Below are 26,075 nucleotides of genomic sequence, written 5' to 3'. Positions count from 1 at the left end.
CCCTTTAACTGTATTTTGATGTTTTTGTGAGCTCGGACCGCTTCTGGGCAGACATTTCCCCAGCCAATGAGAGAGCGCTGGTGCCATGCCCGAGCGTGTCCGAGCGTGCACCAGCGCGAGCCTTGCCTGAACCTCTTCTGTGAAGCCTTCTTCCATACCTCCGGGCTCTGTACACCCGGGAGAGTTGAGCCTGATAGGAGGGGCCAAATTTGAATGTGTGTTTACAAACAGCAACTGGAAAATACTCCAGACCTTACCTTTAAGTAACTGTGAAACACAGCGTCAGCAGTGTTTAACAATATCTTCTAATACTGTAAGTATACATCACCAAGTATTTTAGTTTATATGTAGTTATTGTGCATAAAATTGCTGCAGTGAACATGACTGTGCACTAGAGACATCTCGGCAGCTGCTCCTCATACTTTGCCTTTTCCAGTCACCTTAGGAATATCTTCACCACCTGCACATATGGATTGTGTAAACTGTCACACTCTATACTGTTGTTATTAGTTCTACTCATAATGCAGGCCAGACTCACAACAACAATAAAACTTCAAAAATTAAATTGTGTTAACCTACCAAACTTCCATTTTCAAATGATATCTCAGGGTGGGGACATCACTGATTGTCGCAATCATTTTGGCAAGGTGTGAAGCAATCAGTCTGATTGCTGTGAACATATATTCTGCGGTGACACTCGGTTGTTGTCATAATTCATCCTAAAGAACCATAGTTTAGCAGGCTCATCAACATTCATGAGGTGCTTTGCATTGAACATTTATGGCTGAATGTAGGTGTGTAGAGGGCGGGGTAGGAGGCTGATCCATGTGCGGATGATTCCAAGTTGATTTAGGATCTATAAAGGAAATTGTGCACTGGCAAGCGTACACACAGTTTTATAAATAATTTTTTAGCGCAGGTCATTTTAGGCTTTGTCCATACATGCACTTTTAACACAGATCCTGTATAATAAGGAGGACCCCTGGACTGTTATTTCTGAAACCCTACTTCACTTTCTCTTGCAGGCCAAAAGCCATCTTTCCCTGTGTGAATCCCTCTGTATGAATTCTGAAATGCTGCACTGAGTGACACACAACAAATTGAGTCTCCAGACTGAAACCTGCATAAGAAAAAGCAGCCATCCATTGGCTGTACTCACAGGTAGGTGACAACACTCTCTCCTCTTAAATTATTCAAACCCAGGAACACTTGCTTGCCTCGGCTGCTGCACACGTACCTCTAGCAGATAAGAGTACGTGTTGAATGTCCATTATGTCCATCACTTTTGCTCGGAATCAAAACTTTTATCAAATAATTATACATGCGTCACTACAAATGTGCAACCCACCACGACAGAGCCGTTCTTCCCACCTCCTCCCATATTCTCAACAGCTCTTTTTTTCATTATCCCTCAGGTCTGTGCATCTCTTTCATGGTGTTGAAAGAGTGGCAGACAGCAGATGGTATGGAGGAAGGAGGCGTTTGTGAATGCGTGTGTGCGTTAAGGTGTGTATGTGTGTCAGCAGCAGAAAGGTAAGGCGGCTCTACGGTATCAGATAACCGGCAGGGCTCCTCTCCGGTTGTCCCAAACATAAAAGAGACATCTAGGCTGGCTAACAGATCACTGTTGGTCCTTGCTGTGTGTGCTGTGAAGGATATAGTGTAATCTGACAGACACACAAAAGAAGATTTAGTTTTCTACTTGTGGTCGCTATCTCAATATGTTAGTGATTCAAACTATGCAATTATAAAGATATTCAGTACTACACCCATGTGATTTACACAACCCCGTCGCTCTCCTCTGATGACTCCCAATGTTTTTACTCTCATCCTGTTCTGCTAACTCACACATCAGAGGACTTCACTACCTCCCAGGAAGTCCTTTTCTCAGGAGGAGATTATTTAAATCGTCCCTCTCTTGTGCTTACGTAACTCTATTAAATCCCTCTCCTTCCTCCTCCTCCAGTAGAGCAATCATTGAATGGCCACTTGCATCAGGCAGTGAAGGAGAATTTGCCTGAACGTGTGTAATTCTGAGTGTGTAAGTCTCCACTAGAGCAGAACTTACAAACCACAGAGGAAACCACAGAGCATCAATCACAGGGAAAGTTTCCAGCAGCTCCTACAATAACCAAGATCATAAATAACCGTGCAATAAAAATGTTAATTGGGAGGACGATAAGCTCGCACCATTGCCACATTTCTGCAACATGAAATATGGTACACTGAGATAACTTAATTAAATCTGCAAACAATAAACCTCTCTATAAATGATTACATGATCAGGATCATAATAGCGCCCAATAGTGATTGGGGATGTAGTCATGCAGAGTTTTACGCAGTTCATTATGTGCTGCCTCACCAGAAAAAAGCTTTCACCCATTAACACTGCAAGAATATTACACTTTTCTGACATATAACATTAACCTCAACAGAGAAATAGCATATCACAGCACAAAGGCCATATATGTATGATATAGAAGTGGGTTTACTACTTCCAATAGTTGGGTCAATTGAAAACCAGTTCAATTTTAATGGAAACTGGCTGAACCACATTTCACGTCATTGTGACACATTCTAGCAAATAAAAAAGTAGCCTACATCAGCAACCTTTGCTGATGGTGTCACAGCACTAAATCAAACCTTTATTGCATTCATAAGAAGCAATATGACAACACGATTAATACAATATTATGTTTATAAGTAGAATAATGGAGCCACTAGTGTCTGACAGGCCACAAGCAATTTACTGTCAAGCCGAGCACCGGCAACATGAAGAAGATCAAATTTCAGTAGTGGTGAAAGGGGGGAAGAATGGCACACACTGTTTGTTTACTCGATAGTTCATGTGTTTTTTTGGGGTGACGAGAAGAGACATGAGAGAGCTGGTCTCTCAAGAAATTTTTGGATTTGAAGCTGATGAATAGGTATACTAAATAGCCCTGTTTCTACTTATTCCTGTTGCTTGCTCTGAAGGTGCTGCAATGGGGGTGCCTAGTAGTTCAGTGGGTAGGGCAGGAACTCCATTAACAAAGACACTGTCCTTGCCGCAGTGGCCACAGATTCAATTCCAGCCTGCAGCCCTCTGCTGCATGTTGTCCCTTCTCTCCTCCTTTCACGCATATAGTCTATCCTATCTAATAAAGGCATTAAAAAAAAGTCAACTGGAAAAAAAAGGGTAATTAAAAATAAAACAAATAAATAAAAACGTCACAATGGATGCGGAAAGGTAGACTCATTAAGGTGAAATGAGGAACTATCTATACAGCACCTCCTTATTGCGCTGCAAAAAGCTAAATACAGTGGCAGCTGGCTGGAGGGAGATCACCAGGGAGCTGAAAGTGTCTGCTAAGGTAAAAGACCATCACTTATAACAAGCTAGGCTAACAATGCTCTAGAGGAAGTTCAGCCATGAAGACAATACTTTTCTTTCTCAGGCTCTACATTTTTTTCTCACCCTGCCGTTCACTCATTGAAGGCATGCTCACTCACTGTGTCCGGGTGTCATTGTCTGAGTAGGTCTATTGAGTTAGCTGATTCACATCAACCAATAGCACAGCGACACACCTTCTCTGTCAGACTATCATCTTACTGCTCCTCATTATAAATATGGTTCTTTCTTGCTGTCGACGTGCATGCCCTCCACCTCCCCATCACCACCCAATCTTTACTGATTCATCAGCCTAACCCTCAGCAGTCATCAGCCTCAGAGTCATCAGCAACCACCATCATCAGTGTCTGGACTCCATGGGGGGATTTATGTCCCTCGATCACAAAATATCTCCCTCTGGTGCCCAAGCGCCAAAGACTTCTGTTAAATCTTAATCAGCACAAATCATCTGTTAATCTGTACACTCACATTCTGTGTTAAATGTTATCTTTACTCCAATCTCCTGTCTGTCCCGATTGAACTTGCTGTCAACTATTGTATGTCATTCCCACTAAATACCACAATATAAAATGTGTGTTTAAAAAAGTAATGTTACAAACATAGGAAGACAGTAAGTAGGCTCCTCACCCGTCTTTTAAGAGGTTACATATCCAGTTTGATATCTAGCACACAGCTGATATGTACGTGGTTTAATGGATTTAAAGTGGACAGATAGATGTTAGATGGATGTTACGTGATGCAAAGCGATAGTCAGATGCTTGTTGGCTGTTGGGACATGGTCTCATTATGTTCCACTCAGGAGCAGCTGCTGAATCAAGTGTGACGGCTGGTAAAAATCGGTATGTCAGTCCAGTCTGGTGACATGATATCAAACCAGTTAGAAAATTTTTGATACTGACCCAACCCTACGGCTAACTCTATCATTAAACAAGTAAAATGAAAATGTGATGAGACACAGGAGCAGCCCAGAAGCTGACGATGATTGATCAATCACATATTGGGGAAAGCAGAGGAAACGGTGTCTCGACAATGCTTCCAATCATCGATGTTAAGGGGGCAGCCCTGATCTGAAGTCCTTTAGGTGGATAAGACACTTTTTCTATAGTGGTTGTGATGACATTTTTGCCAAGGTTTGGGGTCATGAAGGCTTTTTTCTTTCATTTCCACATCCCAATAAGCGGCTCAGATAACAAGATGAACTCTGTCTGAGAGGCCCTGGAAAAAGTTGGCAAAACTTTAAAAATATAACCCAATTGTCAAAGAGAAGCAGACGCTTCCTTTAACATGTTTCTGTCACTCCAGAAAGGTCTCTGTATCTCTCATACAACTTCTCTCTTTCATTCCATGAGCAGGATAATAATCACCACCGAGCTTTTGTGTGTGTGTGTGTGTGTGTGTGTGTGGGAGCTATATAGACATCTCTCCCTGTGCCCAGCTCATAATTATACCTGTCAAGGAGCAACAGACGAAACCAAAGTAACAATGAACCATCTAAATCTTCACTGAAATTCAAAGCAGACCTCCTGTAGTCTCATGACTCCCACAATGGCTGAGACTGAGCCTCGGAGAAAAATATCCAACAAGCTCGATTCAACCATAAATCCCTTCTGAGGTCAGGGCGACTGCGAGCTTGTGGTGATACCTGTGATCAAAGTTATCAGACTGCACTGTACCAAAGCTCAGAGTCTGAAGGGCATCATTGAGGGACAAGTCAGGGACACAGCCTCTGATTGGTCGACACGCTAAAAGGCATCACGGACAGCAAGTTGGGACAACTAACAATAAAAGTAAATGTTTTTAACACAGAAAAATGGATTAAAAAATGATTAAAATAATCAAAAAGAGATTCAATGTCAGATTTATCAATACAGATTCAATTTACAAACTCTCCAAAAAAGACAACACAGTTCAAAGCTGCATGACAAAGCTTCAGAAAGGGATGACATCACACCAGATCACACCGGCATGATGGTTAATGTTGGCTTCTGTGCACAAAAAGGTCCGTCTGTCACATACAGCCTTCAAGAGATTTTTAACCTCCGTAATGATATGTTGTATATAACAAGGTTAACTTCTATAGTTTCCAACTAAAAAAATGTTGTCTCTGGCTGGTAGTATAACATCGGACCCCTCTCACACGGTATTTGAAGAATATGAGCTTTTGCCATCACACAGAAGATTTAGAGTCCCACAGGCTCGATTGAACAGGTTGAGGAGCTCATTTGTTACGCAGTCTGTCAACCTGTTAAATCAGAGTATGGCCTCTAAGTAGCCTCAGTGTGCCTGGGTCAAACACTGAATGTAACAGGTAATATTTAATATACATGAGTGTTTTGTATTTATGTGAAACAGTCAATGTCCTGGGACGCAAGACACATTTCAGATTTTTTCTGACAATAAGGCGAAATCAAATCAAATCAAACTAATATGCCAGATTTTTCTCATCAGTCATGTTCAACCCTTTTTGGTGTGACACACTCAGACATGCAGCTCCACTCCTGCGATGCAGTGCACAGTTTATTTTCAGATAACGCCACACCAGATATTACACTTATTTTTCACTTGCCCAAACTGACAACTGCTTAAGTCATTCCACTTGCCCTAACACTGAGTTCACGTTGCCCCTAGCAAGCGTTAATGTCAAGCCCTGGCACCTCTTGTATTTCACGCTTGATGCAAAACAACCACCGCTCCACACGGCTTCGTCTTGGTAAGGTGCTGTAAACATCAGTAAGTCCAAACATACATCATCACATGTGTGCTCTGCATAAGTGTGCAAGCATATATGTAAATGTGCGGAAATCTTTTTCTACCAGTTTGGATTTATATACAAAATGCATATTAGGCCTAAAAAATAATTATGGTCCCTCAATCATGACCTTTACATCTACACAGAACAGATCTATTAAAGTGACTCTCTTCACCATAATGTAGGGCAAATCTAACATAACAGGCACAAAATGAAAATACAAGCAAAACTAACTTAATTTTAAATCATTTTAAATAATCTTTTTATCTTATCACCTCTTGTCCACACTTTTGCTATTCTTAATGGTGTTTTTTGAATTTGAAATCATTAAGTAATTGATTTTACCTTGTACATCTTTTCTCTTTAGTCTTTTCTGTATCCTTTATTATGTTTTATATTTTATTTGTCTGTAAAGCACTTTGAATTGCCATTGTGTATGAAATGTGCTGTACAAATAAAGCTGCCTTGCCTTACACCTAGCTAAATGAATGCAGTCTAACACAATGGTCCTATATTTATGAGAGTAAACTAAACTGCAATAACAGCAACACAAGCTAAAGCCTCCAAAATGATCAAAAAGCTGAATCAGCACCTTTCTACAATCAACTGAACACAATAACCTTCATTAAGGTACATTTTGCCACAGGGCTATGATTAGTTTGAGATAGTTGTACTAATAAACTGAGTGCATACCCACAGGCGTTTCACGTAACACTACAAATTCAACTTTATCTTCACATGAGGTGTGACTGTGGTCTCACCACAGGCCTTAAATAATAAAATCTGATGTCTGTAAAACTTAAGGCACCCAAGGGGCTAATAGAATAAGTCATTTCCTGCCTGCAGACAGAAGTGAACAGAAATGGAGGGATTCAGCTCATTGACCGGATATTAATGACTGCTTCCGGTGATTTAGTGTTGTGGAGACCAGGTGATGGATTGGGGACACCTTCGCTGTGAACTGAAGCATTTGGCGGCTTCATTGTAAAGCAATTAGACCGTTACAATAGAGTCACTTTGGCAGCAAATCTGTCCAGAGGACCCCAGGTGGGCCAACCAGAGGAGAATAAAAACGCTGCCTTAAGATGGACATAATGATGAGATATCTGACACAAAAGGATGGGGAGGAGGAGACGTATTACTGAGTCAGTGCCAGGAGAGCTCATAGGGTGAACTGTATGTACAAATGTGTGAGCTTGCATTAATACAAAAAGTAAGTGAGAGCAAAAGGGTATAAGCTATCATCTTCTGTCTGGACACCTGAAGGTGAGAGTGTGGGTCTACATCAGAACAAAAGTATTTTAGAAGGATAAAGGAGGCAGACAGGAAACAGCAGGACGAAACATCAACAAGTGTGAAATTATAGTTTAAGGCCTAATCCACACGGACATGGGGATTTTGGTAAACGGGTTGTTTCCCTCCTTCGTTTCTTAGAAAAACACACTTACAAATAAATCTAGGTACAAATGAAAAACACAATTAAGGTGCTGCTGTCAAGAGCATGCCAAACCAACAGGAAGGCATATTACTGTCACCCTGAAGCCAGGCAAAGAAGAAGAACAAGAAGTTCGGTCGATTTCCAGTTTTGCTAGTCCAGTCCAGTGTACGAGCTTAAACCAGTTTGACTGATTTGATTTGATTTTATGCGAACAAGCTGAACTGGCATTTGTCATGATGACACATTCGGGCAAATTAAAAAAGGAGCCTACATCAGCAGCCTTTGCTGACAGCATCACAGCACTGAAATCAACTCGTATTGCATTAGTAATAAGCCGTATGACAATGTGATTGACATAATACCATGTTTGTTTATTAAACTGATTAACTGAGCCACTGTTGTGTGACTTTATTGAAGAGCATAGGTCAGTGTCAGCAACATTAAGGACATCAAATTTCAGCAGGGGTGGGAGGTGGGAGAACACACATGCTTTGTATGTGTACCGGAAAGTTCATGTGTTAAGTGATGTTGAGTTAGTCTCTCAAGAAAACTAAAACTGTGCCAATATGGCAACACTTTACATTTGAAGCCGGAGAAAGAGGTGTCCTAATTGACCGTGAGTGAGGGGGGTGCAATGATTTGTTGAAGGCTCTGTTTTTATTTATCCCTGCTACTTGCTTTGAAAGCACAGATGGACAAGTAATGACTGATTCATAAAGTTAAATGATGAATAATCTACATGGTGGCAGCTGGCTGGAGGGAGATCACCAGGGAGCTGAACGTTTCTGGTAAATGACCATCTCTAATAACAAGCTAGGCTACTTACTGTCACTGTAAATGACATAAAATATAGCCAACAGCAAATAGTCTCGCTCAGAAATCCCAAACTGGTCCAGCCACAGGGTCGAGATTTCTCCTGAGTCATCTGTATAAGGTCCAACCAGTTCAGTGTATTCAGTGTCATACTTGCATTTGGCCATGTCACTGAGCTAGTTAGCTGTTTCTGTCATGTAGCAGTCTGTTAGTCACTCACTCTACAGCAGGAAATTGCACTTCAAAGTAAAAGCTCTGTGCCAGAAATTCACTGTACTTCAAAATAAAGTGTTTCTTTACAAACTTTACACATTCGCAAGTCACTTGCGGTCCATTCAGAATGAATCCGAGACGCACTTTTGGACCAGGACCCACCAGTTGGGAACCACTGGCCTAGTTTGTTTATTAGTGAATAACATATCAGTGAATATCACAATATAACAATATAAAATGGTCCCTCTCAAGTCAGGTGCAATGCCTGGTAAAATCTGGAATACCAGTTGGTATCAGTCTGGTGTTTGTTTGATATATAAACCGGTTTGACCCCAACCCAGGGCAGCTGTGTCATCCACTAATAATCCAGATTGGCAGTTCGATCCTCGGCTCCTCAAATCCACATGTCAAAATATCCTTGTACAAGACACTGAACCCCAAATTGTTCTTGATGACTGTTAAATCAGAGTGTGAGTGCATGTGAATGCTTACTGAGTAGCCGGTGGCACCATGTATGGTAGCCTCGTCCCCCAGTGTGTGAATGTGTGTGTGAATGGGTGAATGTGACGTAGTGTACTGCTTTGAGTGGTCAGAAGACTAGAGAGGCGCTATACAAGTGCAGCCCATTTACCATTTAACCCTAGTAAACATGTTAGCAAGATTAGAACCAGCATTATTTTGGTCACGTCTGTCACTGCACAAAATACCACCTCATTTGTGACGTCAAACAGTGGAGATAACGATACACACACTGATGCTAAAAGCCAAAACCTCAATTTCCCCTGTCTACATGTCAAAACACTGACAACAGAGTTTATGAAAATCTTCAGCCTGAAAATCTTCACAAAAGGTTTGTTTGTTCAGACAAAAGGCCAAAACACATAAAAATCTGTTTATGTGGTCTAGCCCTAAAACTGCTGCACATGGCATCACCTCCTGCCCTGACTGACAACATATAAATTGCAATACAAACTCCTCTCAGTGTGTTTCCATCATCTCCCACTCAGTCTTCACATCAGCCCTCAAACACCAGTAAACATCTCAATATTCATCATGCAGCATGCCACAACACAAAGCTGGTCACAATTGGCCCCCGCCCACTTAATTAAAGATATTTATAAATATTTCACATGATGATTACAGAGAAGGAAACAAGTATGGAGCTGCACTAATCTCTGAGGGACTCAGGGAGATGGGCAATATGGTTAAAATCAATCATAAAATACGTCAATATTTATCACAATATGGCCAATGCAAGCAAAAATCTAATGTACTATGACCTCAGTTGTTCTGTGTAAAAGAATCATTACCATTTATTGTTTCATCCATCTATCCTGTTTGTGCTTCCTTTCCCACCATTTTCTTCCCCTCTGCAAACTCCTTATACTGCAACCACAACATCTGACCAGCACTCAATCTCTGCCACCATCCCTCCTGATTAAAAGCTTGAGAGACTTTGACTCCTCCACTTTAAGTAGTTACTACCTGAAATGAATAAAACACCTCTACTTCTGTTTTTTTTCTGTGAGGATAAAAAGTAGACTCAGTGTGGCGAAAAGAAGGGGGAAAGACATATTCTAAGTTTGGGTTAAATCGGGTCAGGGAGAATTAAACAGTGTGCAAACATTTATTCACTGCGGGTTAGATAAATGTTTGAAGAATGTAGAAAACCCTCCAGCTGAGCGGTATGAATATGATGGTTCAGCATTTAATTTTAACACAACACAGAAATGGAGGGATTGTTGGGGTACATTTTAAACTTTTAGCCAACATGGGAACCGTTAGCTGATGAAGAAGGCAATCGTCCAGCGTCACATCACAGGACGGGACCCGAGCAGCTGATGAAAACTTTCCTCTGTCCTTGAGGCGGAGAGTTCAATCTGCCAAAACTTTAAGAAGAACAAGCACTATCGCTCCAAACTTCAGCCACGACCCGTTTCATACTCACACAGCCACTCAGTCACAACTGGAAGCTGGCCAGTACAAGCCTGTGGCCAAGTAACTGCTGGCCAGTGGAGCGGAGAGGTGCTGCTCTAAGAGTCTTGCTCAAAGGCACCACAAGGGGAGTGTCTGAAGTACAGTAGCTCCCTTTTACTTTGTTTAATCAGAGTTTCCCAGCTGGTCCAACAATTCAATCTGCTCCTCTCCATTATAGGCTGCTGTTGCCCGAGTAGAGCAGTCAGCATTTTAACAGTCCAATTTTCCAGTTGACTATATTATAGGAAAGATCCAGTGCTTGATTTTGTTATAGTTTTACCAAATCAGCACTACAAAGTTAGCTGGAAGGAAATTAGCTGATATTTTAGTACTGAAATAAACTTCATTTTTTCCCAAACAAATGCTTCACATTACGATTAAAATGTACACTAATGTAAAAGTCAAAATAGAGCAACATTGGGGCCTCAGCTGTGCACCAAAAAGGCGCACAATGTTATTTATCAACACTTGTCCGGGGGAATTTGTTGACTGTCAGTCAAAACAAACCAATTAGCAGGAAGTAGCAGTGACAGCACATCTAACCATACGCTGCTACAGTCACTGGGAACACTGTGGTAACTGTCAGGTCAGGCTTTTCGCCAGTTTAGATGGCGGCCGTGCTCAAAGAACATTTATATACTGAGGAGTAATACATTAGGAGACTAATGCATGCAGTATAAATAGTTGGGGAACCTTATTACCAGATGAAACAAATAAAAATTGCTGTCTTGAGATGCCACTAAACTGTGATTATGTACCGCAATGAAACAAAATGAACTGCTATTAAATTAATTAAAACAGATGAGTGAAATGCAAAAGTTCTTAAATTATACTGCCTAATTCCCTTAACTAATTCACACTGAAAATTGAGTATATTGCACTCTATGCTTTTCAGTGTTCCTGGAGCCTTTTTTTTAATGACTAAGCTTCTTATGACTAAGATTCTTTTGCTGTTGTGTTTTTAGTCTTTGCAACACTGAAATCAATTCTTATTAATACTACCAATGTTTAAAAAAGCCATTTATAATATACATAACCCTGTGTGGCTGAAGCAACAAGTGCTTAAATATATATATAAAAAAAGATTACTTACGCAACACAAATCGTTACATGAAAAATTTGAGCGCCAGCCAAAGGTCCCCTCATTTCATCACGAACACAGGCTGTTCCTGCAGCTACAGTACATTTTAATGAAATGTATAGTCGCTACAAGATAGAGGTGACACTTTCTAATTAGTTATTACTTACCGCATTCTCCTAACCACTCAGAAGGTGCACCTTTCACACAAATCAGAGCATAGTAAGTGCACCATGATTTGTATACACATAAATTATTTGCATGGGTGCACACATTCACCAATAAACGAGCCTCTTCTGTGATATAAAATGCAATCTGAAATCCAGGAGCAGTTATATAAACCAGTGGGCTTTCTGGGACTGTAATAAACTGAGCCATGGCAGAAAGAGGCCAAAAAACAAGTTATGAACTTGTTTGGTCTATTTAGTAAGCATTTTGTTTATCCAGGAAGGTTTGTTGAGCAAGCATGTTTTTTTCCAGCAGTGCCCTCCTTCATATTTAGTGAAACATTACAGCAGGAAACTTGCCAGAAGGCTGCAAATCTTCCACTGTTTGCCACTTAATCAGACAAGGGTTAAACGTCTTGCTCGAGGATATGCACAGAGGAAAGAAATAATTCCCTTTTTCTGTGGTTTTACCAGCATGACATTTGTGCCTTTTTTGTTTGGAGTTGTGTAACCTTCAGGGCGCCTTTAGGCAGCAATCAGCCCCATGTTTACAGAGAGATGCTCCCGGAACTTTTTTGGTGACTTAGTAGACAAATCTGCTGGCTGATATTAGATACTGTGCAAATCAACACAAGTAAACACAAGCCCAGAGGCCAGGCCTAAAGGCACAGCACCTCATTTATTCCAGGCTGCTCACCGCAGTGCTTAATCAGCTATAGCAGCCTATGCTCCTCACACTGTGTCTTCGCACTGTCAAGACTGTCAGATGCACACACTGAGGCTAGCACATATGACATGTGGTCTGAGCTGTAACTGCGGCTGAGCTGGATGCCAGAGCTCAGCAAAAATGTATAAAATTTAAAAAGAACAACTTTAAAATGTATGCTCAAGAAAATCCAATACACAATTACTTTACATTTTTTATTAGACTACCAAACTGGCCCGAATATATATTAAACAATCCTGGTTATAAGATGTCTGCTTGCGCAAATACCTAAAGAGAGTCCTCATTCTTGAACTGAAACATGAAATATTCGCAGGCAGAATGTAAATCTCACATTTGTGTAGCTCGTCTGTCAGTCACATACAGTATTCACACTCTCCCCTGTCAGCCTCTGCAACGATTTTCTCCAACACTTTGGGATTTTTCAGCCTTTTTTTTTTTTTTTCCCTCATCATGACATTCTGAGAGAGCAGTAATTCTTGGCAGTTTGACAGATGACTCAGTCCCTGGTCCATCTCTGCTGTGAAGACGGCAGGGGACACTTTGACTCATTTTCACTCATCTGGAATTTATTTCCTCCGTGGTAGCCAAACATGTTGCACAAGCCGTCAGAGGGTCCCTAGGTTAAACTAGGCTGACGCGAACACTGCCTCGAATGTAATACGAATAATAACGTGATTTCCAGGAGAAGATTTGCTTTGTATTCAGCCCAGTGTGGCAATTCAGAGACACTTTCTCTGTGTTGAAGCTTCACCACCCTGTTTCAAAGGGGATTATATCAAATTAAGAAAGCAAAGATGCCTCTGCATGGGGTCTTATTGGCGTGGCCAAGAGGTGGCCTGATACACCCTGATACAATCCTGATAAAAGATTTATATACATATTTACCAATAAATTTCTATGACTTTTCTATGCCTCTGAGGCAAATTCTCATGACCATACATTCTCTGTGTATAACGGTACATGAAACAATAATCATGCCAAAATTCACCAGTAAGTTTCTTTAAATAATGACTAAGTTCAAAAGTACAGATACTGTTTATGAGCATTTGCATTTACCGTATGCAAATCTGGGAGCTATCTGGATGTGACTTGTAGGAATAACATTAGTAAGGCATCTTCAGCGCACATAGTATCTCTGCAGTTAGGGCTTAGTTTCTGGACACAGGACACGGCACCCAAAATGGTCCCTTGTTTGATGGGGGATGAGAGGGGAGTCTGCAGCTGCCAGCAGGTGTCACACTGGTCACTAAGGTAAAAATGCCAGTAATGGGAGTTGATTCACACAGCAGCCTGGTGCTTCATGTTAGCTCCTTTAGCATGGTTAGCTTGCCCTGCCTCTCCCATGTTTGAAATGTCCAGTTTCTAGTTCAAAGTTTTATTTAACTATTCAGTCAAATCTGAACAAACCGACAGTGCTGTTATTGGAACTCAACAAATCCACAGGCACCTGGTTGCTACACATTCTTAGACCCAAAATACTAATTTAGCAACCACAGCAATAAAACTAAAAATCACATCATTACAGTGCAACACACATTACAAACAAAAAAGCCTGCCCATGACCTCTTAAAGCCTTCAACTTCATTGCTGACCCTGGTTAACATGTGTTCGTATGACACAATTTCTAACACAGCTTCCTTCCATTTTTCAAATCTGGAGGTGATGCACTCTTCCAGAACCTGAGGATCACTCAAGCAGCTGTGATGACTTTACTATACTATATTTATCACAACAAGGTCATATTTTCATACATTCAGTGATTCTGTTTGGTCCCCATAAGGCATAGCCTTGGAGATTTATGTACTGTCATACCCAACCACTTGCCGATCCACAACTTTTTCCACAGTTTTTATTTCCACATTGTATGTAGAAATGTTCCTGTTCATGCCTGACATTTCCAACATAGATTATTAGCCAGTAGACCCATCCTGTAAAGCTTAGAAGGAGTAAAGTAAAATCTATGAATTAATATTGAGGAAATCTCCCCCTTGCCTCCTTTATATATTTCCCAACAACACAGTCCACATTTTGTGTGTCCTGGGTCTTGGTCTTTCATGTCATGTCATGTACTTGTCCAGACATTAAAAAAATCGGCATCAGCTAAGTGAAAGCTGCAACTTCAGTCAGAGTCTGACAATTCCCATACAACAACAAAACACCAAATGACTGATCTGCCTGAACATTCACATAATATATACACTATATATACTTTATAATATAGTTATTTGTGAAGCAAATTTCTATGACTTTTCAAAAAAAAGTCATTTTCTTCCAAAACGTTTCCAGGCCCCTAAAATGTTAAGATTTGAACTGTAGTTTTTTTTTTTTTACCAAGTTGCTGGTGCATAATTTATCATTTAAATAATAAATAATTCAGTAAATTATATCTGTGTTTTTATTTGTTACATTTTATTTAATGAAGTCCGGAAAGCAATATTTAATTCAAGCTTGATATTGCTTTTCACATGAGAGAATAATCCCAGTCGATTCCACACAGTGATGCATACAGCTAATTGGTATCGACCAATATCCAAAGCCCAAGGATCAGTATCTAGACTGAAAAAGCTGGATCATGCATCCCTAGTAACATTAACTGTTGCATAAGAACCAAAGCATATCAACGTGTGATTCCTTAACTCTTATATCAACAGGTTTCAACCAGCCTATATACCATAACAGCATTACAGAATTCCTGAAATTCATTTATGGCGTTTGGTTTTGGTGTGTCACCCACAATTTCAACGGCCCCATGAGGCCACCCTTATGAGTAATTTCTAGGGACGTTACTGTGTATAATAACATGCAAAGTGATTCTGCTGCTGTTCATGTGCAGCCAACTTAAAGAAAGTAGATATTTATTTCGGGTTTTGGGCAAAGTAACTAAAAACTCTCGACAGCAGGTCTGACTATTGACAACTCCAAGCAAGACGAACCTCTGTCACAAGCACAGAATCAGCTCCAAGTCATGAATCAATTCATACCTTCCTCAAGTTTAAGGAGATTTCCATCTGCCTCCCACCATCTAATCAACACACCAACCATTAGCAGTCTGCAGTGCTGCTCCAGGCCGCTCAGCTCCCATTTCTCTGACTTGTGGCCAAGTCTTTGCATGTCAATGTGCCTGGCAGCTGCCCAGGTGTCGACCCAGTGAATTCGGAACGGCCAAGTCTTCATCATTTTTTTAATCCCCTCTTCCTCTGGTCTCTACGCAGGGCGGTCATAACTTCAGCTGTCCCAAAGACGCCAAACTAAGGTATTTCTTGGAGCAGCTGTAGACAGGGTTCAAAACAAATGAAGACAAGAAGAAGACGGGAAAAAAAGTCGACTAATCTTGTCTTGTGTCTTGCCCTCTTTCTTTTTTGTTGCTTATCTTTGTGTCTCTACGCCATCATTCTGCCTGTGTTTCCCTCTCTCGCACCCTACACAGAGTTGAGACCAATCAGATTAAAAAGTCGGAGAGACAGGCAGTCTGTGGCTGATGGCGAGACAAGACTGCTTTTCTCGATGTTGTTGTGACTCGGGCTCCAAAACAACACGATTTATGTCCCTGTTCCTCTCCAGTCACATCACCGAACTGTCCAGCACACCACAGAGCAGATGATAAAACAAAAAGTCTAAACGCTGACAGGGTAGCTAACCTTGGCAGTGACTCTAGGGACCAGGTCCAAGGCAGGCTCTTAGGAAGAGGAGAGAGTCAGAGACAGAGAGAAATACAGCTGTAAGCCCTTGACTCGTCCCCTGGGGCAAACAACAATCTACTGCTTTCAGAGGCCATCCCCGAACTCATCAGGCAACACAGGTTTGCTAAAGTGGAGCAGATTAAGCGTAAGTAGAAGCATACAGCGGGGAGGAGGGGGTGGGGGGGTGGGGGCGGACGACAGTGTGAATGACTAATGTGCTGGAAACAAAATAAGTTGCAAAGATTTATTTAAATCCAGCCTAGTTGTTTGTGTGGGATTAGATTTGTTATTTGTGTGCGTGTGATGGGGTAAAGCTAAGTGACTTTCATATAACATTCTGCCTGAGCAAATGAGCAAAACTGCAACAGAATCAAAACACAATCTACACTTGGTGGAAATAAGATTGGGTTGTATAGTGCGGTCTTTAAAGGCATTATTCCTGGCATTATTTGTTGGCTAAGACAACTCAAAACGTGCCTGGTCTCCCTCCCAGAGAGACGAAATACAATGCTTGGGCAGTGAAAATGATGCCAGGGTCACCCTTTAGCATCTGTGTGAGACGCAGAGGGGTTTCATCCAACTTCACTGTAAACCCACCTGCTTCATTATTACACTTTCAGAGCAGCAGACATAGTTTAAAGAGCATGAAAGTTCTATCACAGTGGGTGAGAGTGGAGGTGGATGGGTCAACAAGCACAGGACTTTGACCTGGGAGGCAAAAATATCAGCTGTGGCATTTGTGCCACCAAAGTAAGGTGTTCTATGATCTTTTCCTAACCTTAACCAAGTGGTTTTGTCACCTAAACTTAACCACAAACCCCTTCTGCATTGAGATACAACACAAAAGGCTGCCCTGTAGTCATTATATTAACACTGGGGCCTCTGCCCAAGCGGCAAAGTATGAAAAGTAAGGATAAGATCACATTCTCCAAACATAGCCGGGAGACAAACAGCTCTGACAAATAAACTTATGAAGATTTTATAGCTAGCTTGTTTGCTAAAGAAAAATTGCCTGTTCACACATCCCGCAGACGTGGATCAACATTATCACTCGCTTGGAGTCACGTTTCTGTCAATATTGACTCTCCTTATGTCTGGTTTGGTTTCCACCAACGTCCTGAGCGGCTAGATATTCCACTTTCTTCCCAATCTAGTTGCTAACTTTGTCTGAAGGTTGAGTACAGTGGGTTTATCTGAGCCTATTTGCTGAAAACAGGTGCCTGCTGCTGCTGGAAACAGGGTTGATGAGAGCTGTGAGAACGAGCCGACCACAGCTTTGTGGAGCAGCCAAGATAGGTGATAATTCTCTTTGGATTTATTACTCAGACCGCTTTCACATTACACACAGTGAATTGACTGAACCTTAATAGAAAAATTCTGATGAGTGGGGCTTTGAATGTGGATACTCTGTGGGAGAAGAGTTCAATCCGAGGTGAGGAGGCTAGATCAGATGTGATTGCTGTCACAAATGCATTCATCAACAGAGTCCAGACAGCAGCTTATTCAAAGGTGACATTTCATCTGTCAAATATGCCAGAAGCTTAAATCCACTGAGCTGTGTCCATAGTTTATGATATGGCTCTAAACTGTAGGGATAAATAATGTTGTGATGTGTTAATATGTTTTAGTAAGAAGCTATGATTGATAAAGCTATTGAAGTAATTAAATGTACATAAAATATGCATATTGAATCATGTAAAGGTCCAGTGTGGGGGATTTAGTGGCATCTAGTGGTGACGTTGCAGAACTGAAACTTCTCCTGCGTGGGAAGCATTTAGGAGAAATAGGGTGACCAATGTGAAAACACAAAATGAAAATGGCCCTATCTGGAGCCAGTGTTTGGTTTGTCCATTCTGGGCTACTGTAGAAAAACATGGAGGCCTCAGTGGAAAAGGACGAACTCTGTATGTTGATATAAGCAGCCTGTTCTAAATTTATTTTCAGGTGATTATAAACACAGTTATGAATCTCATAAATGCCCCTCAGTCCTACACGCTGGACCTTTAACCTCTAAAGAAGTATAGCTTTTCTCACAGTGTTGCTGTTTGAGGCCTGATTCAATTATTGATTCAATCTAGTATTTAGACTCCTCAAACACAAAGTAAGTGCTTTTAAAATCAATTAGGAGTTCAATAGTCTGCCCACAATTCCCTTAAGTGAAAAATGGTTGTGTAACATATAGCGGAAATTGAATATCAGCAAAACTCCTGCTTGAATTTGGCAAAACTTTTCGCACAGACAGCGTCACATATGCTTCTTCCAAGATATTACTAAAGTTATTATAAGCTTAGAATGAGTGACATATTGAGACTTAAGATGTTATGATGTCAGGTAGGAATATCATAGATTGGTATCTCCACCAAAATATTAGTTGTAGGTGAACTCAGAAGTCGTTGTGGCAGAGTTTAAATGGTTAAAATGATTACAGTTCTAAAAGCCTGCAATAACGTTTAGACTAAACTGAGAAGGCATTAAAATAAATGAAGTCAAGCATTAATAACCTCCAGGGGGATTTTATCTCAGAAAGGGCTTCTCTCTTGTTGGCTGGGAGCCTGCCCTGTCAGACTCATAACAGCAAGAAGCCAAGCAGCAGTGGTAGCAGTGTAACTAGTGGTATTCATAGTCATGGCTGCACCATCATCATTGTGGATGGCTTAATAGTAGCACATGAATATGTATTTGCTGAAAATGAGACAAGTGTGAATAAAGAAAGTTAAGAAATACTACAACAGAGAGATGTAGACACATACAAGCCACATATTTTTCCATCAGTCGTTGGTTTCAGTCCCTCTTAGTCTCAAACTATTCACAAAAAATAATGTCTCAAAGGAACCCTGGAGAGCGAAACTCTCCAACTGTTCATTTTACAGTAACAGCAATCGATGTCTTCACTCCACAAATGAAAGACAACTTTAAATATGGAGAAAATTGATTGGGGGGAAAAAATGTAGGATGGCTAATTCTGCCATTAGTATTCCACCCGACGCAGTTTGAGAGCACGTTCGATATGAGGTGCAGAGCGGCTCTGCTGCAGTCCTGAGTCTGTAGAGCAGATTTGGACGTACTACTGACTCAGAATTAGGCCAATGTCCTCTTCAATTAAACATGCATCGTCAGTGTAACGTCAATAGAGAGCTGTGTATTTACACACAGGGATTATGCGTCTTTCTCAGAGACACTTTGGTAGCACTTAGAGTGTTTTACACCACAAAATAGAACCATTAAACCGATCAGAGGATCTGTGACATAGTATGGGAGCTAAATGTAAGTATATCATCTATAAATGTATCAAGGACATGGACTCTGTGAAGCCTAAAATATATTCTGAAGCACACAGACAGCCAGTGAATAAAGGCTAAATCAGGGGCAACATGTTCTCATCTCTTGGCATTAGTCAACAGCCCATAGGTTCACCATTTTGGATTTACTGAAGGTGAGAGCTTGCCTTGTGGCTCAGCCCTGCATAAAGTGAATTACTAAAGTCCACGCGGCGAGAGGAGATAAAAGCTCGGACGACTTTTTCAAGATCAGTGAAGGTTAGAGAGGACTCAATTTGAGCTATAATCCCTGGCTGTCGGAGTGACCTTTCAAACTACAGATGCAATCACTATTCTAAAAAGCAGCTTGAAGATACTGTATCTCGTACTTTTTTTTGTGGCTTTGTACAGGTAGTATTGTTGCCTCTTGTTTTTTATACTGAAAAATAACTCCTCTGTCATTGTCAGTGCAATAAAGGGCTGTCTGAGTGGATGGAAATCAAAGTGGTGTACTCTTTTTGCCTTTCATTTTCCTAGGTAAAAGTCTCATCATCACCAGGCAGCATAAGAACTTTGCAACAATAAATACAGACACAAAAGAGTAAAACAATCATACGCTACAATAGGTGTCATATGCGGTTAAGATGTTTTCACAGGTATGGCTTTCCCAAACATTTAAAAAGAAGTATAATCAATAAATATGGAGCAAAAGCATTGACCATGAGTGCGACTTTCTAAATGCTTTACAAGTGACTTGAACCTTTTAAATAACTCTAATTCCCTGTGGTATGAGTGGGCAAATGGGTGTGAATGAGTGCAATCACAAAATCGATCAGAGAAGCACGGCTGAAGTAGTGAGAGAAGAGGCAGAAGCTGTCAGGAGGAAGAGAAGAAAACCGTAAGATGAATTTTCAGCACCGCGGACAGCTCATAAAAACCAAGGACCTCACAAGGTCTCCTCCTAAATCAATCCTCACTGTACACAAATCAGGCATGCTCTTTTTATCGCCTAATTTGCTAATAGATGTTGGGCATTAACAACAGCCCGCAGGAAAGTATAACCAGCACTGAGGCTACACACACTCCTCTTTGGTTACCAGCTGCTCTCAGAGTGTCTAGTTACATGCATGCTTCCTAGAGGTAGCAGTCAAGGTACAGTTTACACTCATAGTGCTGTTGCAGTACACTTCCTGCTGATATAACAAATAGCCAAAGCTGCTCCCAGCCAACAGAATCAATTTCCTTCAACAATCTGAGGCTTGTTAGCGTCAAGAGGTCAGTTTCAGACACGGGGGCCAAACACATAATTAATATGGGGCAGTAGCTTATTACACACAGGAGATGCAGAGGACAGGGTCAGTGCAAATAGTTCCCATGACGGTGGCATTCGTGCCAGTTCACTGAATCGCTGCGGGCCACCAATTTACACCCTGCATGGAGAGGTTGTGAAAGCTGTGCAGGTTTGGTGTGGTGCAAAAAGCAAAGGGAAACTTACCTTCACTGCTTCAGCATGTGTGACTTTGTCGAAGACTTTGTCGTTGACTTTCATGATCTGGTCGCCGATGCGGAGACCCTCCTTCTCCGCCAGGCTCCCCGGCTCTACCAGAGACACGTAGATGCCCACCCCGTGCTCCGAGCCGCCGCGGATGCTGAAGCCCAGGCCCTCGTTGCTCTTGTGTCGCTTCATGGTGACCTGCCGGATCTCACCCGGCGGCTCGTGGACAAAGTTCCTCCCGAGCAGCGGCACGAGGGGAGCTGTCCCATCGCTGCTGGTGCTGAAGCTGTCCGGCGAGCCGCGCAACGCCACCTGGAACTCGGGTGGGTTGTTTGGAGAGAAATGCCCGGGGGGAGTAGGGCTGGCGCTGGGGAAGTCGCCCGGCGGGGGGTCGGCGTTGCCGTTGCTTGCAACTAAATCCGATTTTAAGTAGAGGCCCTCTGAGGTGTACTGCTCGAAGAGGAGCTGGTCAGAGCGGGGGATGACCAGGCGCAGCATGGGCAGAAGTTGCCGCTTGCTGGGCGCGTTGAGGATCACGTTGAGGGTCTGGACCAGGTCGTACACGTTGCGTTTGGAGTGGTACACATTGAGGCAGTGGATGAACTGCTCCCTCTCGAAGTCGTTGAGCAGGAGGTTGAGCGCGTTGTGCAGCTTCCTCACGTTGGCCGACAACGTCCGCGCGCTGGAGGCCACCGAGTTTGCCGAGGAGCTGAGCGACATGCGCTCCAGGTCGGTGCTGCTCATCCTGGCGGTGCGACAGGGACACGGCGCCACACTGGTGCGGGTTAGAGTGCAGGCATTACGGGCTGGCGGCGCGGGATCAGACCGGCGCTTGGCATCACGACCGCTGCTGGAGGACGTGCACTCCGGTTATATCCATGCTGTCTGGCGCTGACAGATCACTCGCTTATTACTGGATAGAGCGATGAAAGGGGGCAACTTCAACGGGCAATTAAGTCCCAACTAATTCAATTTCACAGCTGACACAAATTAATTAGCACTTACCATAATTCAGATAGGCTATCAGTAATTGGATTCTGCAAACTTCACGTGTGGAAGGGTGCGTCAAGACTTGGACGTGCAACAACCTCGTGGAGAGAGGCAGAGAGCTTAGTAATGAGCCACGTAAGGCTCTCAGCCTGCGTGTCATTAGCTGCGGTCTTATTTTCCAGGAGGTCAGGTGGCTGCCGAGCCGCCGCTTCTCTGGTGTCCGCCTCACCGTCACCAGCTCCACGGGCACAAATACAAACAACAGCACAACTTAAATCGACTTGTACTTGGTCCACTGTTGCGCACGCGACCCAGACAGTGAAGATATTTCCTCGACGACGACAAAAAGAGGATAAAAAGTTATTTTTGTGCTCCTGCTCGGTGTCCAGCTGTCCACACTATCCCGCTCCGGTGTCAGTGTTACTTCCAAACGACGTCAAGTTTATAAAAATATCTATCCGGCGGTGTTTCACGGAGCACGCGCCGTGTTCTCCAGTTGGTTTAGTTTTTATTATCCGTCCGCCTGGGCTGCTGAGGTGACCTGCTGCTCGGTGTCTCCGCTTCCCAGACGTTACTACAGCGACAGAGTGGAGAGACTGGCGGCTCTCTCGCCTCTGACCGTCCTCTGTCAGGAAATGACGCAGCCTCGCGCAGTCAACAACATGCGCTCGCGCTCCCATGCTTATGGCACTTCCGCCACCAATAAGTTAGACCCATGAAAAGAGGACTTTAATTAGACACAGTAGCCTGCCTTTTGGGCTCTGCAGCTTCAATTTTTATGTTTTAAATCTTTATTTTAAAGCCCATGTGTATGTTCTGTGATAGTTGAAGATAAATTGAAGTTTCAGTCGCTCATGTTTTTATTCCTTGTACTATTTCAACACGCAATATAGCGTTAAACTCCGCATTTAAAGTGCAGTTTAATAATGTTCCACTGTTTCTACTCATTGTAAACAAATTCATCAGAACCGTTTTGCTTGCTATATTAGTGTGTCCCAGTATTTGGTTGAGAAAAAATACTAAAAAAAAAGTGTAGAATTTGTATAACGTGAGCTTATCCACCCCAATAAAACATGGCAGTAGCAGAGGACTTTAATTTTTACAGTATTAAAAGACATTTGTGCCATACATTGCTGCAAATTGGTGCCTAAAAATTCACCAGAATGCAGAAAATAAAGTGTTTGATGCCCAACAGCTCAGTGGGGGTTGACTAATGTTGACTGCTTCTGCTTGTAAAAGCTGCTGTACCCAAAAAGTGAATATATGAACAAAGCTAATCTGTCTGTGTTTGATGTGACGGCTGGTCGTTTTTTTCCAGAAACATTTTCATTTTTTATCTGATTAACAATGAAACAGACCTATGATTTTAAACATAGCCCTTTGCTGTCAGATGTATTTATTTCTAACAAGTCTGACTATCAGATGAGATCAGAGAGTCGTTAGTGACCCACTGTGACTGGGTAATTACTAGCTGACCACAATGTGGCACCACTAAGTGCTGTAATGTTAAAGGTCCAGTGTGAAGGATTTAGGGAGATGTACTGGCAGAAATTAAATGTAATATAAGAAGTATGTTTTCTTTAGTGTATAATCAGCTGAAAATAAGAGTCATGTTCATGTCCATAGTTAGCAGGCCCTTTCATGAGGAGAGCGTCAGAAAAATATTGATTTACTTAAATGCCAAACTGCATTATTCAGTGTTTTTGCCAGTTTAAATCATCAGGTCTGCTTGTTTTGGAGGGGAAGAGACCTCAGCAGATAATTCAGCTTCTGTAATAACCTCCTGAATGATCAGAAAAAAAGGTGAGCACATATCAGCAGGTGCTTGGATCACAGCCCGACCGATTTAAATGACCTGGTCCATTTGTTTTGGAGAGGAAGCGACCTCTGCAAACAATTTGACTCTTGGTAAACACCTCCTGAACAATGGTCAGTGAGTGAAGGAACTCTGACATGGAGAAGCTTCATCTGGTTGTAATCTGCAGTACTCATTGCTTGGTGCCACTAAATCCTCTTAAATCTGACACACTGAACCTTCAATGTGTGTCACAAAGTGACTTTATAATCACATTGTAGGAAGACATTTTCCTGTCTAACAGGCTTTTAATATCCTCCTGAGACCCAAACCTTTGTTTGGTATGCATTTTCTCCTAGCTATTTGAGATCAGTAGGACCCGATAAGTATAAAAAACTAAACATTGTCAATGATAATAAAGTATCAATGTCATCAAACGAGACAATACTAAAGTCCCAATGTCTTCAAACGAGTACTTCCTAATTAACAGCTTGTTACTATTGCTAAAATTGGTCAAATTTGTTGCCATACCAAACCACCACAACCACAACCAAAGTGAAACCACAAAATATCTCCACACTGCTCATCCGTAGTGATCCAAGTGTTTTGTTGCTACTTCCTCTCCCCTGGGATCTCCGCAAGTGTTGTGAGGACTCTATAACTTCACCTGAGCCTCCATCGGCATATGGGTGAGAAGATAATGCGTGAATTTTCATTTTTGGGTGCACTATCCCTTTCAGCAGAATGCAGTATATGGTCAAGTAAACCTAAAATGTGATGTCCTCATGAGGACACAGGGTCTCAGGAGGATATGATCTGTAGGTTTAGCAGTCATCTCGCCCAGAAGAAGAAAAGCGCTTTTTAATGACCTCGCCCAGAAGAAGAAGAGCGCTTTTTAATGTTAACATGGTTTAAAAAACAATGAGCCTTATTAAGGTCGCCGCAGCTTTTTAAACACTGCATCTGAAATTACTGAATTTCTCTGTACTGAAATAACTGTTCATTTGCCTTTTTGGTCCAGCTGCTTAAATAGCTCAGGAACCAGGTTTTCCCAGCCAGGACAATCCAATCTCAACTCCACCCCACCAAGTACCTGCAGGGCACACAAGCAAACACACACACACTACCAAGTCAACAGGACTCTGGGGTCATAACAGTATTACTCTGATGTTTACTTCTTTCTATGGACAAACATCAATCTTTGCCCGCAGGTCATGGAGGAGACTATCTGCAAAAATCCCTGATTCAAAGCTCCTCGAGCTGTAGCCAAAAGGAGCAAAGTGGAGGTGAACTCAGTTTCCCCGAGTGATCAATCACAAGAGCAAAACGGTGACGATATCAACTGCAAATGAAGCCCTGTGCTCTGGGACCACTGTGTTGACAAATGGCACTGTGCAGTTTTGGCAGAGTTCTCGTGCTGAGCCTTCCCTAAAATCTGAGGCTGCTTAAAGCCAAATATTCCTTCTGCTTTATTAACCAGTAACTGAAGCATCTCAAAGGCCGACCAGGGCAAACTGAGGACTGTCAGTAAAGGGACCATTGTGTCGTTTCCATATGAAATTGAGACTAAGTGTTTGCTGTGTGATAGAATTATTAATGTCAAAGTAATTAGCGAGGTAGAAAATAGGGCCGATGCAAAATGTAAAACTGACTTGGAAAATGAAAACGGTCTTTGAAAATGAATCAATGGGATAGAGAATGTGCTGAATATCAGAGGAGCAATTGAGGTTAAAGCGGAGCTGACTGAAATCACAGATGGAGTCAGCACTCTGCGTCCTGCAAGTGACACAGCAAAACTGTCAGCGAAGCAGCAACCCAGGCAACAGAGATCAAATCAACAGCATTCGATAGCATATGCATGGTTTCAGAGGAAGAGGGTTATCAGTTAATGATTTCCTTCGCTAAGTCTTGATTTTCAATCTTCTTCCTCTAAATATGCACCCCAAATTTTGTCCTCAATGATGGAAGTTCTTTTCAGATTAGGGCTGCAACTACTGATTATTCTCAATATCAATTAATGTGTAAATGATGATCTTTTTCAAACCATAACCAAGTGTGTTTTATGTCTAAACATAACGCTGGTGTGCCATTGTTCCAACAACCCAAAATTCCAAAGCCCCATTCATCCTTAAAATGTCCCATGGACCGAAAACACATTTCTCCCTCAGCCTGTATCCCAAAAACAAACTCCCACTGGTCCAAAGTCCCATTTCTCTAAAAAATACACACTCCCTGCAGTTAGTTTAAATTTCTCAGACTCATTTTAGCCGACGACACTGGGTGTTTTTACCAACCCTTTGTGGTG

At 42.0% G+C, this 26,075-nt stretch overlaps 1 protein-coding gene across 2 annotated transcripts in view; it reads right to left on the bottom strand.

The window, feature by feature from the left end:
- The window catches only part of whrna (whirlin a), a 243,752-nt gene extending 221,164 nt beyond the window's left edge, over nucleotides 1–22,588 (bottom strand). For both annotated transcript variants that reach the window (XM_049604182.1, XM_049604183.1), the window contains exon 1: nucleotides 20,986–22,588. In XM_049604182.1, the coding sequence (XP_049460139.1) occupies nucleotides 20,986–21,729 (744 nt within the window). In that variant the 5' untranslated portion in view covers nucleotides 21,730–22,588. The remainder of the gene's footprint in view (nucleotides 1–20,985) is intronic.
- Nucleotides 22,589–26,075: the final 3,487 nt, after the last annotated feature.

This window comes from Epinephelus fuscoguttatus, linkage group LG18 (assembly GCF_011397635.1).
Source record: "Epinephelus fuscoguttatus linkage group LG18, E.fuscoguttatus.final_Chr_v1".
Classification (NCBI taxonomy): Eukaryota; Metazoa; Chordata; class Actinopteri; order Perciformes; family Serranidae; genus Epinephelus; species Epinephelus fuscoguttatus.
The sequence above is the reverse complement of the archived record's forward strand: the minus strand, read 5'-3'. Positions and strand labels throughout refer to the sequence as shown.